The sequence below is a fragment of the Pan troglodytes genome, chromosome 11, assembly GCF_028858775.2.
Source record: "Pan troglodytes isolate AG18354 chromosome 11, NHGRI_mPanTro3-v2.0_pri, whole genome shotgun sequence".
Taxonomy (NCBI): domain Eukaryota; kingdom Metazoa; phylum Chordata; class Mammalia; order Primates; family Hominidae; genus Pan; species Pan troglodytes.
In genome coordinates, this window is record NC_072409.2 from 59,055,054 (window position 1) to 59,070,402 (window position 15,349).

The window sequence follows — 15,349 nt, forward strand, 5'->3', positions numbered from 1 at the left end:
CAGGGCGGGTATTTGGAAATGTGTGTGTATTTGCCAGAGAGGCATTTAGTGGCAGTAGCAGGAAACCAAACACGCTAAATATCCTTCCAGGTGTCAGCCAGTCCCCCAGAACAAAAATTTGTTTTGTGTCACCCAGGAATCTTGAGTTTATTCAATGTCCTTGAAAATGGATAGGCAGTCATTATTAAAATGAGATCGTTTGTCAACTTTTACTGATCTAAGTGCAGCATACATCCGCAGTATTTGCGGGACAAATCGTGTTGCATGACGTTATAGGTGGAAGGGCTTGCACGTGGCATGCAGGCTTTCTGCACAGGAAGTCGAAGCTTGATGCACGGTCTCATGGATCAGTGTAAGGCATGGGATTTACTTTGACGTTCAGATGGGTGTAGGGAATTTGAGAAGCACCTGCAGGAGCTGGTAATGACATAACTCTGTGACTCCATTCCATTGCTGGATCATGCACTGGATACTCTCAAAACATGTGGACACTGAAATCCCAGACACATGTCTTAAGGAGCTTCTCATCCCTGAGTGTAGAAGGGTCTGAGAAACGGTGTGCCTTTGGAAATAACGTAACTGCCAGTAAATCAGCCTTTGGCCCTTTGACAGTTACAAACAGCAAGAGATTATCCGAAGCAGCAGAGCTTAGCAGAATGCCTGTTCCACTCCAACCAGCTGGAGTCCTTACTAGAAGAAATAGCTCATGCAGTTGACAGCCCACTTGGTATGTGAGTCAGCCTAGGTTGTCATGGAACCTTGTAGAATTTGGAGAAGATATAGATTATAAGTCCATGTCTTTATCATCTTTCCATGCCTATCTGCACCTAATATGTGCCCTACAATGTAGGTGAGCTAGAGCAATGCCTCACCAAAGACAGTATATTTAAATAGAATCTTAAATGATAGACAGGAGTGTCAGTAAAAGCACTGGTAAGATTTTGCATGGAGGGTCGAAAATGAACACAGTACATCTCAGATATGCAAAAGACACAGTATAACTTAATCTATAATTGAGGATAACTGACCTTATCCTCACCTTCTGGAGTGGTGGTAAGGCCTACTCAAACTTTCTGCTCAAAGGGACATTATGAGATTACAATACTGGAGGGCCTTCAACCCTGAGAACTTCCCTTCCCCATTGACATATGAACCTACCATCCACAGGTGAGAGAAGAGAATGAGCAAAGACTCTTTGTAGTGGGGATTTTTCTCTTTTCACTTTCTTATGCTGCATGTGCTCTCCCTGTCATTCATGGAATTGCTGTTTCCAATCCTTGACCGTTAATTTTATAAGCTTCAGAAGGAAGAGCAGAGGCAGTATCTATTTATCTTGAGTGAATCCTCTAGGGGATGAGTACTATATTATTATTATGAACCACAATCGGATATTTTTGTCTGATTTGTCCAGTGGATTTTAATTGCTGGGTCTCTCGAATGTAGAATTTGCTTTGTGTCCTACCCTTGTTCTTGACACATGATTCAGAGTACATATGCAGTCACTGGAAACTGCTCTGATTCACATTGCCAAGATATTATTTCTGCCTTACATGAAATGTTAAAAAAATGAACAAATAACTACTGGTATTTTATTTTCAAAAAGACACACCCAAGTTATTTTCCAAATCAGCAGTTAGAGTTCAATAATGTTTGGGTTTGCAGAAAGATCAACTCATTCTGACACTGTGTTAGTTTAACCAGAGAATAATACTTTGACTTATGGTCTTTTATTGATTTTTTTTCTGATGCAAAAAAAAATGGCAAAAGAGAAATTTAAGTACAAAATTTATTGCGGTAAAGAGATTAAAACTATTTCTTATGTAAACCAAAATCAACATTTGTTTCACTTGACTACCAGTAGTTGGAAAAACTATCTATTACAAATGCAAATTCTGGACAAAAGACCAATGATGGTCCTTGTTCAAGTCAGTAAATGTGCTCAGACCACCAGGGAGAATTTCAGGATAACTGTCTTAGTAGAGAGATAGAAAGAGATGACAAGAGGAATAATAAATTACATTACTAATAAATGATCACTTCCTTATTGGACAACCATGAGTGACCTTCATATCTTTATGCCCTCAATGCCAAGGATTCAAATAACAGATTCCCAAATTCATGCTTCATGGACAAGGATTTCCTTTTATGAAGCTTCTTATAAATTTTTCAGGATATACTTAATCTATGCACTCAGCAATGATGGAGAAGATGAGGCCACAGAGGAGGCTCCATCCCATCTGGACCACCCTCTTCCTCTTTGAAAGATGTACATCCTTCTCATCAACTGTCTAAAGCCCTTCCTGTGCCCATTCACCAAGGGCTATCTCCATTGGGAATCATTCTTCATCATCAATATAATGATCAGGGGGAAACTCTGCTATGAGGCGAGGGACCAGTTTCTAGGCAGAAAACCTGGAGGACATTTTACGTATTTTAAAAGAAGCCGATTAACCCTAAAGCAATCTCTGCCACTTCTCCAAGGGCTTTAAGATATTGCAGCAACCCTGGGGCTCCATTTTCTGTTACAGCCCATTTTCTGAAGGGAGAGAGAAATCCAAACTGTCTCCTAGAAGGAGAGAAGTTAGACAGGGCTACCTAGCTCAAAAGTGTGAAGTCAGTCAGTCCTCCCATGTTCCTCTAGGAACCGTTCTTCACCCTCCTAGAAGTCATTGTGTTATTGGAAAAGTTTCTTAACTTCTCACAATGTCAGTTTTATGCATATGTAAAATGGGAATAATCATAATGCCTGTCTCTTAAAGATGGAATGAGGGCTAACACGCATGGAAAGCTCATGGCACAGAGCCTGCCATATAACAGGCATTCCACAACTGTGAAGCCAGCATGAATGCCTCACTTAATAGAGGAGAAAACTGAGGCCCGGAGAGATGAAGATTCTTGGCCCAAGTTCAAAAGCATCAGGCTGCATCTCTGTCTACCATCCTGCAACCAGACTTGTCCTCTTGTATTTAAAAAAACAATAAAATATAATAAAGTTGAGGAGAAACCATCGGATTTAAAAATGAATGTCCTAAGTCTAAAAGTCAAGATCTGTATCTTGAGACACAAGAAATTTCCTGTTAATGATGAATGTACATCATTAGAGTTTCTTATCTTTCAAATTCTAGAGATTTATATGGGGATTCTTTGAATTACATACAAATATTTTTAACCTTCATAAGATTTATATCAAGTGGTATATTAATACCATCTATGGCCAGTACAAATTCCACCCTACACCCCGGAATTCCATGTATTATGAATTAAGTATTCTGTCTATTCCATTTGGGTCTATAAGCAATCTTATCATGTCTATTTGTTTAAGGACCTCTTTTAAGAAACAGCTCATTTAATATTTTGTGTTTGAACCATCTTGAAGGCAAATATTACAGTCATTTTCCTTTTACATAGAAAAAATACATATCATGAAAATAAAATAATACAAAATAACATTCATGGGTTCCGAGGGCATATCTCCCAGGATGTGAAGTACTGCCTCACTCTGGTAGTATGGTCAGCTGGAGGTAACTAGGAAACAAGCTAACAAAACAAAAGGCTGAACAATCAATAAATTAAACAACAAACCTTCACTTTGAGATTACTAGGTGATATAGAACAGGAAGGCATGTGGCTGTCCTGACAACCAGCATCTATTCCTCCCTGGCTGGAGTTGAGGTGATGGGAGGGAAATTGAGTGACAGCAGAAAGAATCTCTGTAAGCAGAGCTCTCAGAGTGACACCTTTGGGGACCCAAGGCCAGCCGGGGTTAAGATTAGTGTGAATCCTCTGAAATGTCTGCTTGGTGTTGGCTAAACCCTTCCAGGGCCCCTGGCCTGCCCTGCCCTGGCATGGCCAGTTATGTCTGGAATTCAGGGCTGTCATCCCTTCCCCAAGCTCTCCTGTGGGGTCCCTGGTGTGGCTTTTCCTCCCACAGTCCCTCGTTTGCCTTTATTATCAGTAGCTGCTCCCCACAGTGGTGGCATCATGAGTGCTGGAGAGCTTTCTCTGCCTCAGCACTCTTGGCCTCGCCTCTGGGCGTCCTCTGAGATTGCTGTCACCACCAGGCCGGCTATGGACTCTCTATAAGATGGTGGGGCCTCTGGGTGGGAGTCATTTCCATCCTGGAATTCCAGGCCCGTCTCTGTATATAGAGGTGGAGGAATGCCAGAGGCCTCTCTCTCTGCAGGACAGCTCTGCTTTTCCACCTCAAGGCTCTCTTCATAAGCTGGAGGGTAAAAGTCTGGCCTAGGGGACAAAACAGCATAAACATGCGTGCGTTATTTAGGCATTAATGCCAAAGAGGCAGACGGCTGCCTCTCTCAGCTCAAATTGTGCGAAGCTAAACTGTTAAGAAACATGGATTTTTGAAACAGATGTACTTCTTCCTGGCATCACCAGCTTTTTAAAAATGTGCTGCTCTTCCAAAAGAACCTTTTTATCAGCCACAGGATGCCTGCCTCTAGTCACATTTTTTCCCAGTGGGTTATGCCAAGCTATTCCTTCTCTATTGCTCATTCACTCATGAAAACAGGGCCATTCAGTGGGAGATCCTTGTCAATATTAGAGGAGGTGGGGGCTTTGGATAGGGAACTTCTCTCTACCGAGTACTTAGTCCATCCACATCCTTGCTCCCTTTCTCGCATGGCATCATCCCCTCAATTGCACTCACTTTCTCTGATCATCACAGCCAACAAAATAATGAATGAAAACCAACTCTGTGCTGATCCCTGAACTATACCAGATGCCATGTCTCTATCCTAACACCCTCTTGAGACTCAGTAGCTAGTTTCAAAGAAAATATACAAACATATTCATTTCTCAAATGATATCAACTGACAACTTTACACAGATTTCAGTTGTAGCCCTTTCTATGCCAGTAGGCTAAAGCAGCCATTTGTTCGGGGGCTGATGTACTCATTGGTCATCTTGCCCGGCATTTCTAATTGCTAAATCCTCCTGGCTTCTCCATCATGAATGAATTTGGGGGAGGGGGAGAGGGGAGGAAGAGAGACCGGTGAGCTTGGCTGAGTTGTGTATTTATAGAGTGATCCTTCCAGTGCCTACAGGGAGTGTTTATGGTGTGTAACCACAACAGAACAGGGACTGCCATTTGTAGCCACAACTCCATTCCAAATGTTACCAGGCCCAAAGCCAGTAGCTGAAGAAGCTGTCTACTGTAAGGCATAAATCTCAGCCTTCACTCAGAATAGCCAAGGCTGAGTCATGGGGCACATGTGTAAAGGCATTTTACACAGAAAGGTGAGATGTTCCCTGGAGTGATGTGAAAGGTTCCAGGATGACTGCTGCCTGCCCCAAATCCCAGCTACCTCTCCCAACCCCACCCTCCTTCAACTGCCATCCATATTCCCAGTCCCCTGAATTCCATCATCGGAGACCCATTTGCTTTGATATCTCAACCTGGGTATCCATTTTGAGTGCAAATGCTTTGGAGAAATGTGACTTCCCAGGCTGACTTGCCAGCCATTCTGCGTGGGATGAGCATCTTATTACATGCAGCGAGAAGAGGCAGTAAAATGGGGGTGTTACGATGTCCATAATTTACTTTCAAGCATTTCAGTATACTGTAATATTATGCAGTGTTAGTCAATTTAAGCTATATCCTAAAGGCAATCAGTTACATTTATCAGAAATTCACACTCTAGAGGTAGTCCTCTAACATTTATACAAAAAGAAATCATCACTCTAGAGGCATCTTCTACAATCACTTCATTTCTCTTAATTTTTAATCAAACCCAGAAACTCTGCTGGTTAGTATAACATTGGAAATAAGTTTTGGTTTTCATAATTATTATCTTATTAATTAGCATAAAGGATGCCAAAAGTGGATGCTCATGGGTAAGATTACTTATATTCAAGATACATGGAGTAGCTAAAATATTTTAGATACTTTCTACTCTTGCACGAAGAGGGCAAAATAATTATAGTCTTGTAGCCTGTATCTTGAGAATGATGCCTAGGGTGTTATCCCTAAATGGTCCTGTGGCTAGCCAAGAATTAGGAGGTTTCTTGTTGCCTGATACTGACTATAAGATTAACCGAATCTTTTTTTTCTTGTGGTAAAATATATATGACATAAAATTTACTGTTTTTAAGTGTATAGCTCAGTGGCACTAAATACACTCATATTGCTCTACAACCATCACCTTAAAACTCTCTACTCATTAAACAATAGGTCCCCAGTCTCTCCTTCCACCAGCCCCTGGGACCACTGTTCTACTTTCTGTGTCTGTGAATTTGACTACGCTAAGTACTCATGTAAGTGGAATCATACAATATTTGCCCTTTGTAACTGACTTGTTTCACTTAGCATAATGTTTTCAACTTCATCCAAGTGGTGGCATGTGCCAGGATTTCCTTCCTTTTTAAGGCTAATATTCCATTGCATGTATATACCACATTTTGTTTATCTACTCACCTGTTGATGGACATTTGGGCTGTCTCCACCTTTGGGCTATTATGAATAAATGTTGCTACAAGCATTGGTGTACAAACATCCATTTGAATCCCTGCTTTCAGTTCCTTTGTGTATAAACTCAGAATGTAGAATTGCCGGATCAAACAGTAATTCAATATTTAATGTATAGAGAAATCTCCACACTGTTTTCCACAGTGGTTGCACCATTTTAACATTCCCACCAGCAATGCACAGGGTTCCAATTTATTGACATCCTCACCAACACTAGCTGTTTGGTTTTGTTTTTTGATGCTAACTATCCTAATATATGAGATGGCGAGAAAGAATGAATCTTGCCTCTAGAATATTATCACCTTCCCCTGAAGGAATGTTTTATGCAAGGTGAGATCACAACACCTAAAAGGACAGTAAACTGGGACTTCTCTGAGCTCACAGAGATTCCAGGACTCATTTTATGCCTGCTTCTTCATTTGTTGTGTGGCAGAATTTGGTCTGGGACTTGCTTTCCTTAGAACCTTATAGCCAGGTTATGGGAAGTAACTAACCATCACCTGCCACTAATTAATGACAGCTGCCATGATATAACAAAAGAGCCTGGGTTTCTAAATTGGCTTAGGTGGGTTTTCACTGGGGGTGGTGGTAGGGTTTCTCTGAGATGAGTTGCCCCTACGTCATGGTTTTCCCCAAAGATGGCGCCACTCTTCCTAATAACAACCCCGGAGTAATTCCCTGAAAATAAAGCTTTGGTTCTAGACAGACAGCCCATGGGACATGTAAGTCGCTCCATAGTAGGATCAGAAATTACTCAGATCTTACACAACTCAGCCCATCTCAGCCCTTCTTGGTCCCTCTGCCTGTCAGCACGTACCTGTCTACTGTGGCCACGGGCAGGGCCCCATGAGCAAGGTGTTGTCGGAGCATGTGCCTCAACACTCCTTTGCTTTCAGTCACCTGGCGATAGTTGCTCCAGAAAATTCCACTCAGAAGGATCACAAACCCCAGAGGCAGAAGCAAATAGGCCGCAATCAGGCTCCCCTGACAGTCGAATATGGAGTCCCAGGAAATGAAGAAGGCCCCCAGGCAGACCATCAGGAAACCCATCAGGAGGGCAAGAGCACAGAGAATGAGGCCAGTTCTGTTCTGCATCCTTGCACCTTAGGAACCCAGCACCCTGACCCTGCTGCTCCTCTGCTTCCCTGCTTGCTCCAAGAGAATGAGCTCATTAGCCAGCTTGCAGCTTTATATGCTCTGGGACCCACTGGCCTTTGGACAATTAAATGAAACAGGCACTTAGAAGCTATTCATTAACCATTGAAAGTAAGTGTAATATCCTTGGAGAATTAGCCAAAAAACATAGCATTGTATACTGCAGGCAGGAGTGGCTTCGTGTAGCTGTTTTGTTCTTCAGAGTTGGGTGGGACACTCAGCTGTTCCCAGTTATTTGAACGTACAGCCCTCCTTTGATTAAAAGGCGCTGGTCTCTTAATCCCCATGGAGGGCAATTCCCCACTAAAAGCTGGAGAAGTTAGCACTCTTTAAAGAACGATCTTCTTGGAGGTTTGGTAAGAAATCCCTTCCTGATTCCTTCTCCCTTTTTCTGTACTAAAAAGGCATTTCTTCAAGGCTGTTAACATGTTTGTCTTGCCTCCCTCAATGAATCCCCACTTATTGCCCCCACACTATGATACTGGCATAATTCCAAGACAAAAGTTCAGAGTGTGAACTCCGTGATTCCTGCTCTGTTGACAAGATGAAGAGCCTGAGTGGGAGGGGAAGGAGAGTGCTGGAGAAAAGGACTATAATAGACAGAGCCTCGGGAATTTGGGGGGATTTTGGGCCTGTAATTCCTGCAATCTTTCCCCCTTTCATAAAGTACATATGAAATAGAATTCGTTTTAGAGGATGCTGCTAAAAATGTTCCCTGTCCTCTCCTCCACACCTCTGCTCTATGTAGCATTGCCTCAAAAAATCTTTCCGGAACCAGCCTTCTGTTTCCTGGCTGGAATTTGTTTTCTTTAGCTTGACTGTCTTTGATTGTGGATAGCTTATTTCAGACGTGCTTTATGCCCTGGCTCTGCCCTTTTTTATTTGATAATGTGGCATGTCTCTGCCAAAAGTCTCCTTCCCATAGGAACCCTGGGTTGCTTTTACTCAAGATAGCTTATCTTCAGTTCCTCTTTGCTGCTGTTCCACTCCACTACTCCATTACCATTATTTTCCATTTACTTTCCCAATGAGAGAAGCAGTTTTTTGTGGCATGCCCTAATAATCCCTCATATAACCTTTAGTCTCACACCCACCATCTCCTTAGCTCTACCTTCATGTTAGGGCTGGGAGACATGGATATTAGAGAGGTACACACTATGGATCAAAAACTATATAAGGCACTTCTCCATTCCAACCCTTAGCCTTTACCTTTCTTAGCTTCAATTTCGACCTTGAAGTACCTTGATCTTCTAGTCTTGATAGTGTCTTTGTAATCTTAAAACAGCTCTTATTCCCTCCTTCCCCAAACTGTGAGATGGAATATTTCTAAGATGATCCCTAAGGATCCCACCTCCTGATATTCATGTCCTTGTGTAAGTAATCCTCTCCCCTGAGTGTAGGCTGGACCTAGTGACTTCATTCTAATCAACAGAATATGGTAACGGTGATCGGAAGTTTCTTCCATGGAGGCTACACAAGATTGTGGTTTTCATCTTTCTAGCAGACTCTCTCTATTGCCCTCTTGGCTTGCGCCCTTTGAAGAAGGAAGCTGCCATATTGGAGAGGCCCATGAGGCAAGGAATTGAGGGCAGGTTCTGGCCAACAGTCACTGAAGAACTGAGGCCCTTAGTCCGTCAGCCCATGAGGAACTGCACCCTGTCAATGACCACGTGAGCTTGCAATCAAATCCTCATCCCACTGAGCCTTGAGATGACTCTGCTCCCAAGCGTCACCTTGACTCAGTGACCCTGAAGTAGAGGACCTAGGTAAGTCATACTCGGATTCCTGACCCACAGAAACTGTGAGATAAAACGTTTCAGCCAGGGTCCTGGATGCCACAAGATGGCAAGAGCCATAATCAATGAATGCATTATGATCAAATCATTTCATGTATATGGATGTGACTATTTTAACAAATAAAAGAGGTCAAAAGTTTTTAAAAAGTATATTTTAAAAATATGCTAAGTTTTGTGGCCATTTTTTAGATAGCAGTAGATAACTAAAAAAATTCTCTTAGAACTTTGAAAATCAGAAGAGACAATCAATGTTAAGTATTTATCATAGTACCTGGCACAGAGAGTGCCCTGTGAAGGTTATCTATAATCACCATCACCAATATTGTTATTATCATTGCTGTTACAATTCCAAAAATCTGTGGAAGACCCAGGACCCCCAGCTGAAAGGTCTGCACTAGGAGTTGGGTCCCAGGAACAGGTAGATGGTAAAGCCCCAGGATAATGTTAAGAATCAGGTGATGGAGGAAGAGTACTCTCAATCGGAACTGCCCATCAGACAGTTGGGCTTCTCTGTTTTAGACAAAAATGGAGGCAGAAATTAGACTGCGGATTATGACAGGTCAGGCCTCATTCTTGTGATCACATCAACACATGAGTAAATAAGTTTCTCTATACTTTTTCCTCCTCCATGCCAATAAAGTACACTAGAACCATTGCCTTATAGTTTGCCAGACAGTTCCTTCCCCTCCAGTGCCCTTTGAGGAGGCTCCTGTTATTCCACAGCAGTGTTGTTGTGGTGGTGGTGGTGGTGGTATGTTTTTGGTGAGAAATTAGGTATGGAAGAGCAAAATCCAGGAAGTGGCAGGGGGATGGAAGGACTTAGTCCCTTTACATAAAATTTATGTGAAATTAAGAATAGTTCCTGGGCTCAGGGTATTTGAGGAATTTATTTTGGGCATCAAGGGGAAAAGGCTGGGAATATTTGCAGCATCTGTGGGAAGGAGACAAGAAAAGGAAAAAAAATCAATATGGAAATATGAAGTATCACAGGGAACCATATTTCTCCTTCAAAATGACTAAGAAATACTAATGAACACCACACAGTCTATCTGTGTAATAAAACTGTACCTGAAATACCTCCTAAATCTGTACAAATAAAAACAAACAAATTTAAAAGGCAAAAGAAAGAGAAATACTGGTGAAGTTGAGGTTATTTTGTATGTTTATGTTTATTATTAAATATACATTACTAAATAATTATAATTTTTTTAACTGTGACTCTGCTTCAGTTCCTCTTTTTGCCCATCATAAAATTTTATTATGAATAATTAAAACTTTACTCGCTGGTAAGAAATTACCAATGCTTAAAATGGTAATTTTAATTATAACAAAAATTAGGTTGAAAAGATAGGGTGTTCCCTCGCATTGTCAAATAATATACAATGCCGCAGATAAAAACAGAGATCAGCATCGTTTTTAGGAACTATGCTTCACCCTCAAATTTATTTGTATACCTGGAAATTCAGTTGCCATCATCAAGCTTAGGTTAATTGATTATAAACTGGTTAACATAATTGAGCATCATAGCATCTTGAGACAGTTCTAGTCTGCAAATATAAGCCACCAGTGTACTTTACAGTAATAACACAAAATCAACATCATACTGTAAGCAAAAGATGCTAAGTTATCATGTGTTATTATGAAGTTATGAAGGTTGTCATTGTTGTGCATACTTTCTTTTTTTCTGAAAATATTTGATCTTTACTTTTTATGTGCTTTGTAATATGTGCTATGAGTGTAGCCATATATATATGGAGATTATATATTAAGCTATATCTATATCAGGGGTATGTGCCCACTCTTTAACCTTTTAAGTTCAGAGGTACATGTGCAGGTTCGTTATATAGGTAAACTTGTGTCGTGGGGGTTTGTTATTTCAAACCAGATTATTTCATCACCCAGGTATTAAGCCTAGTACCCATTGATTATTTTTCCTGATCCTCTCCCTCCTCCCACCCTCTACTCTCCAATAGGACCCAGTGTCTGTTGGTCCCTTCTTTGTGTCCATGTGTTTTGATCATTTAGCTCCCACTATAAATGGGAACATGCAGTAAATACGTTTTCTGTTCCTGTGTTAGTTTGATGATAATGGCCTCCAGCTCCACCCATATCCGTGCAAAGGACATGATCTTGTTCTTTCTTATGGCTCCATAGTATTCCATGGTGTATATGTACCACATTTTCTTTATCCAGCCTATTATTGATGGGCATTTAGGTTGATCCCATGTCTTTGCTATTGTGAATAGTACTGCAAAGAACATATGTGTGCATGTGTCTTTATGATAGAATGATTTATAGTCCCTTGGGTATATATCCAGTAATGGGATTGCTGGACTGAATGGCATTTCTGTCTTCAGGTCTTTGAGGAATCACCATACTGTCTTCCGTAATGGCTGAACTAATTTACACTCCCACCAACAGTGTATAAGCATTCCTTTTTCTCCACAACCTTGCCAGTATCTGTTATTTTTGACTTTTAACAATAGCCATTCTGACTGGTGTTAGATAGTATCTCATTGTGGTTTTGATTTGCATTTCTCTAATCATCAGTGATGTTGAGCTTTTTTCATATGATTGTTGGTTGCATGAATGTCTTCTTTCTGCTTCAGTTCTAAACCACATGGATCACTGCTATATAAGCATTATTCCCCTTTTGTGCCTCAAAAATGACCAAGAATAACTAAAACCAATTACTTGTAATTTTAAACAATTTTTATTACTTGCAGTTTCCCTCCTATTTATGTTGCAGTATGCCCTCTTTCCCCACACTCACTAGTAGTAATAACATTTTTGAAAAAAAGAAATGAAAGCAGATGTACACTTGCTTTACTCACAGTGAAACAGCATAGACATGGAGAGAAAGCATCTTGTTCTTCAGCCATCTTGAAGGTGTAGAAGAAACTCAAGCAGAAGAGCAGTTGTAATAACAGAAGAGAAAATCAGGCCACATTCTCAGGGCTGGGGCAAAATAAAAAGAATGTAACAAAGAGGCAGTCAAACACTAAGAAGTTGCCTTGAAGAGTCATTTCAGGAGACCTTTGGCCCTTTACCTGAGCTGTATCCTATCTTCTGGATCTGCCTTCTCTCCCATGCCAACTTTTCCATTTTCTCCCCCTTGCCACTACTCAGCACTGATTATGAGAGTAAGGGGCCATTTAAAGGTGGCAACACTGCAGAAGAGAGAGACTGATGATTCACCAAAGTTCACAGACAGTATGAAACTGATGGGAAAATGGATACGCTGGAGGGGTATGGTTCACACCTCTAGAGAGAAAAGTTCTGGGACTCAGTGGAGGCCAAGCCAAAGTCCCCCATCACTGTTTCCATCTCCTTCTCAAGAGATCCACCAAGGAAATGATACCTTGCTTTTAAACTAGTCTATTTGCTTATTATTCTTCCTCTTAAAAATTCACCCATCAGGCCGGATGCGGTGGCTCATGCCTGTAATCCCAGCACTTTGGGAGGCCGAGATGGGCAGATCACGAGGTCAGGAGATAGAGACCACCCTGGCTAACATGGTGAAACCCCATCTCTACTAAAAATAGAAAAAACATTAGCCGGGCGTGGTGGTGGGCGCCTGTAGTCCCAGCTACTCAGCAGGCTGAGGCAGGAGAATGGCTTGAACCCGGGAGGCAGAGCTTGCAGTGAGCCAAGATCGCACTACTGCACTCTAGCCTGGGTGACTGAGAGAGAATCCATCTCGAAAAATAAAAAAATAAAAATAAATTTTAAAAAAAATTCACCAATCAGCAGAAGTGTCTGACATAGCAGTAAGCAACAACATGTTATTTGGTTGACAGCCAAATTATCTTAAACCATAATCACTCTTTCAACACTGTTCCTTTGAGCATGACAGATCCATGAGGATTGTTCTGAACACTGAGTGCCTTACCTTGCACATCAGAGCCCCCAAAACCTCACCCTTCTTTCAGTCTCCGGTGCAATACACAAATGCCTTAGAACTTCTCACAGCCCTATGCACTCTAGTTTCTGTTTACCAGGCACATGGGCCAATACCCTTGTTTCGAAAACAGGAAGAGTATTGCTGTGAATGAGAAGTCAGTGGGGACTTTGGAAGGAAACTAATGGTGTGTAGAAGCTGTTGCATAGGAGGGACATGGGGCCAAGAGCTGAGGCAGACTGGCCAGATTTCAGAAGGTCACTTTGGTTTAGGAAGTGAGGCTTTGTGGGAGGTAGGGAAGGGGCGCATATGCGTAGCAAGAGATGTCAGCCCTGCCTGATTTCACAGTGGTGATTACTGAGTGATTTCTGGATTAGCCTTTCACACTTGAGGGTTCACTGAGCACTGGCCACTTCCTCCTCTTTTCCATTCTTGTTTTCTTTGCTTTTGAAACTGTCCACCCTCCCTCCTCTTCCCCCACTCAGGAGAAGATTTATATGAAGGCTTTTTTTTTGGTTGGCAAAGAACAGCTTCTCGCAAAGTGCATGGCACAGTAAGGTAAGCTGATGTGAGAGCAGCACGTGAGGCCCCACTCACCCTGGGTGGAACCTAGTGGGTCTCGGGGCCAGGGGACTCTGTGGAGACCAGGACTAGGTGGAACTATGGGGCAGTTGCCTAAAGTGCAAAATTTGTTGGGGGTTATAGGAGGTGGGGAGGGTGGAACTTAGTAATCAAGAAAAATCATATTTTCCAGCAATGTTTTAAAAAATCTAATTGGCAGAATGTGGCTCATGGGGCAGCAGCCTGTTTCTGTAAATAAAGTTGTGGTGAGGAAATTTGGTCCTGTCTATTGGCCAAAGAGAAAGATAAATTTTGTTCTAGAGGGAGGTCAATTTAATCCACAAATAAGACAGAACAAATTTAATTTCTTTGGGGATCCTTGGAAAACTGAAAAGACCACACTTCCATGGCCACTTTGGATCAGAGCAGAAGCCTCAAGCCAGGGCAGAATCTGACTGCCTGCATTGACACCACCTGGCATGATGGGCAGGGACTTGTAAATAGGAAGCAGTTTCTGTGCCCACTTTATGAAATTCTCTGTAATATTCTGTTTCCCTTTTCTCCACTTCCTAGTTTTAATACTCTTGAATAACTTAAGTGATAGCAAAATATGTGTTGCTCAAAGATTTAGTAGAACTCCCTCATAAAACCACTGGGTCCAAGACCTTTTTTTCTCTTACTTTTTTTTCCTTGTAATTTTTTATTGACTGCTAGGTACTGTGTGTAGGATAGTAGAGACTGAGATAAACAGTAGATATGCCATGCCTGAACATGGGCACAACTCTGCCATTGCTCACCTCTCGGTGTAGGGAGTTAAGCAAATCTAGTCAAGATTTGGGCTGAGTTTGGGTTTTGTTGTTATTATGGTTCCCTTCAGTGCACTACTGGCTTCAAATTCCTCTGGTATTAGCTGGTGCTTGGGGTGAGGGATGGCTTGCTGAAGGGTTTTTTTCAATGTTCCTCCTCTATCCTCAATTTTAGACCTTCACTGAGTACTCGCACCTGAGTGGGGTGGGTCTTCATACTCTTGCCTATTTTTTCAGCAGCAGACTATGCTTATTACCTGATGCTTGCTAGCTGGGTGGTAGGGGGAGGGGGTTTCTCTGTTGTCTTGATCCACCTTAGTCTTATGCAGGCCTTAAGATCCTGGTGTTGGAGACTGGGGCTTTCTCAGTGAACCTACTCTTTCTCCAGCATTAGTTTCCTCTAACAATCTGACCTCAGGATAGTTCCCTGATCCTCCCTTACAGAGGGCTTTTTCTTTTCACTTTTTCCAGCCACATGGGTTTCACCTGTGCCCTGGGGGAAGGAGGGTTTGCCACCTCCCGACTCTAGCAGTTCAACAGAGTCCAGCTGGGGCTTGACACTTTCCTGCAGCAGCTGGGTGGAGATCCATTGGAGAAGAGCCCAGAAGTGGGTGCAAACCCCCATCGTGTCTACAGCTCCTACTGT

The 15,349-nt window shown here is 42.0% G+C and overlaps 1 protein-coding gene and 2 long non-coding RNA genes across 3 annotated transcripts in view; 1 reads left to right on the top strand and 2 right to left on the bottom strand.

The window, feature by feature from the left end:
- Positions 1 to 117: 117 nt before the first annotated feature.
- TMEM252 (transmembrane protein 252) lies at positions 118 to 7,648 on the bottom strand. The gene is made up of 2 exons (XM_001136416.7): positions 7,302 to 7,648; positions 118 to 4,242 (listed from the first exon to the last, which is right to left on the bottom strand). Exons 1-2 carry the CDS (start codon positions 7,577 to 7,579, stop codon positions 4,008 to 4,010), a joined length of 513 nt encoding a protein of 170 aa, XP_001136416.1. The 5' UTR covers positions 7,580 to 7,648; the 3' UTR covers positions 118 to 4,007.
- A 2,654-nt stretch (positions 7,649 to 10,302) lies between these two features.
- Positions 10,303 to 13,408, bottom strand: LOC129135945 (uncharacterized). Its single transcript, XR_008537066.2, has 4 exons — positions 13,328 to 13,408; positions 12,486 to 12,605; positions 12,270 to 12,393; positions 10,303 to 10,366 (listed from the first exon to the last, which is right to left on the bottom strand). It is a non-coding gene; the product is annotated as an uncharacterized LOC129135945 (long non-coding RNA).
- LOC134807734 (uncharacterized) overlaps positions 12,596 to 15,349 on the top strand; it is a 98,458-nt gene continuing 95,704 nt past the window's right edge. Inside the window, exon 1 of the long non-coding RNA XR_010148929.1 lies at positions 12,596 to 13,894. This is a non-coding gene — a long non-coding RNA (uncharacterized LOC134807734). The remainder of the gene's footprint in view (positions 13,895 to 15,349) is intronic.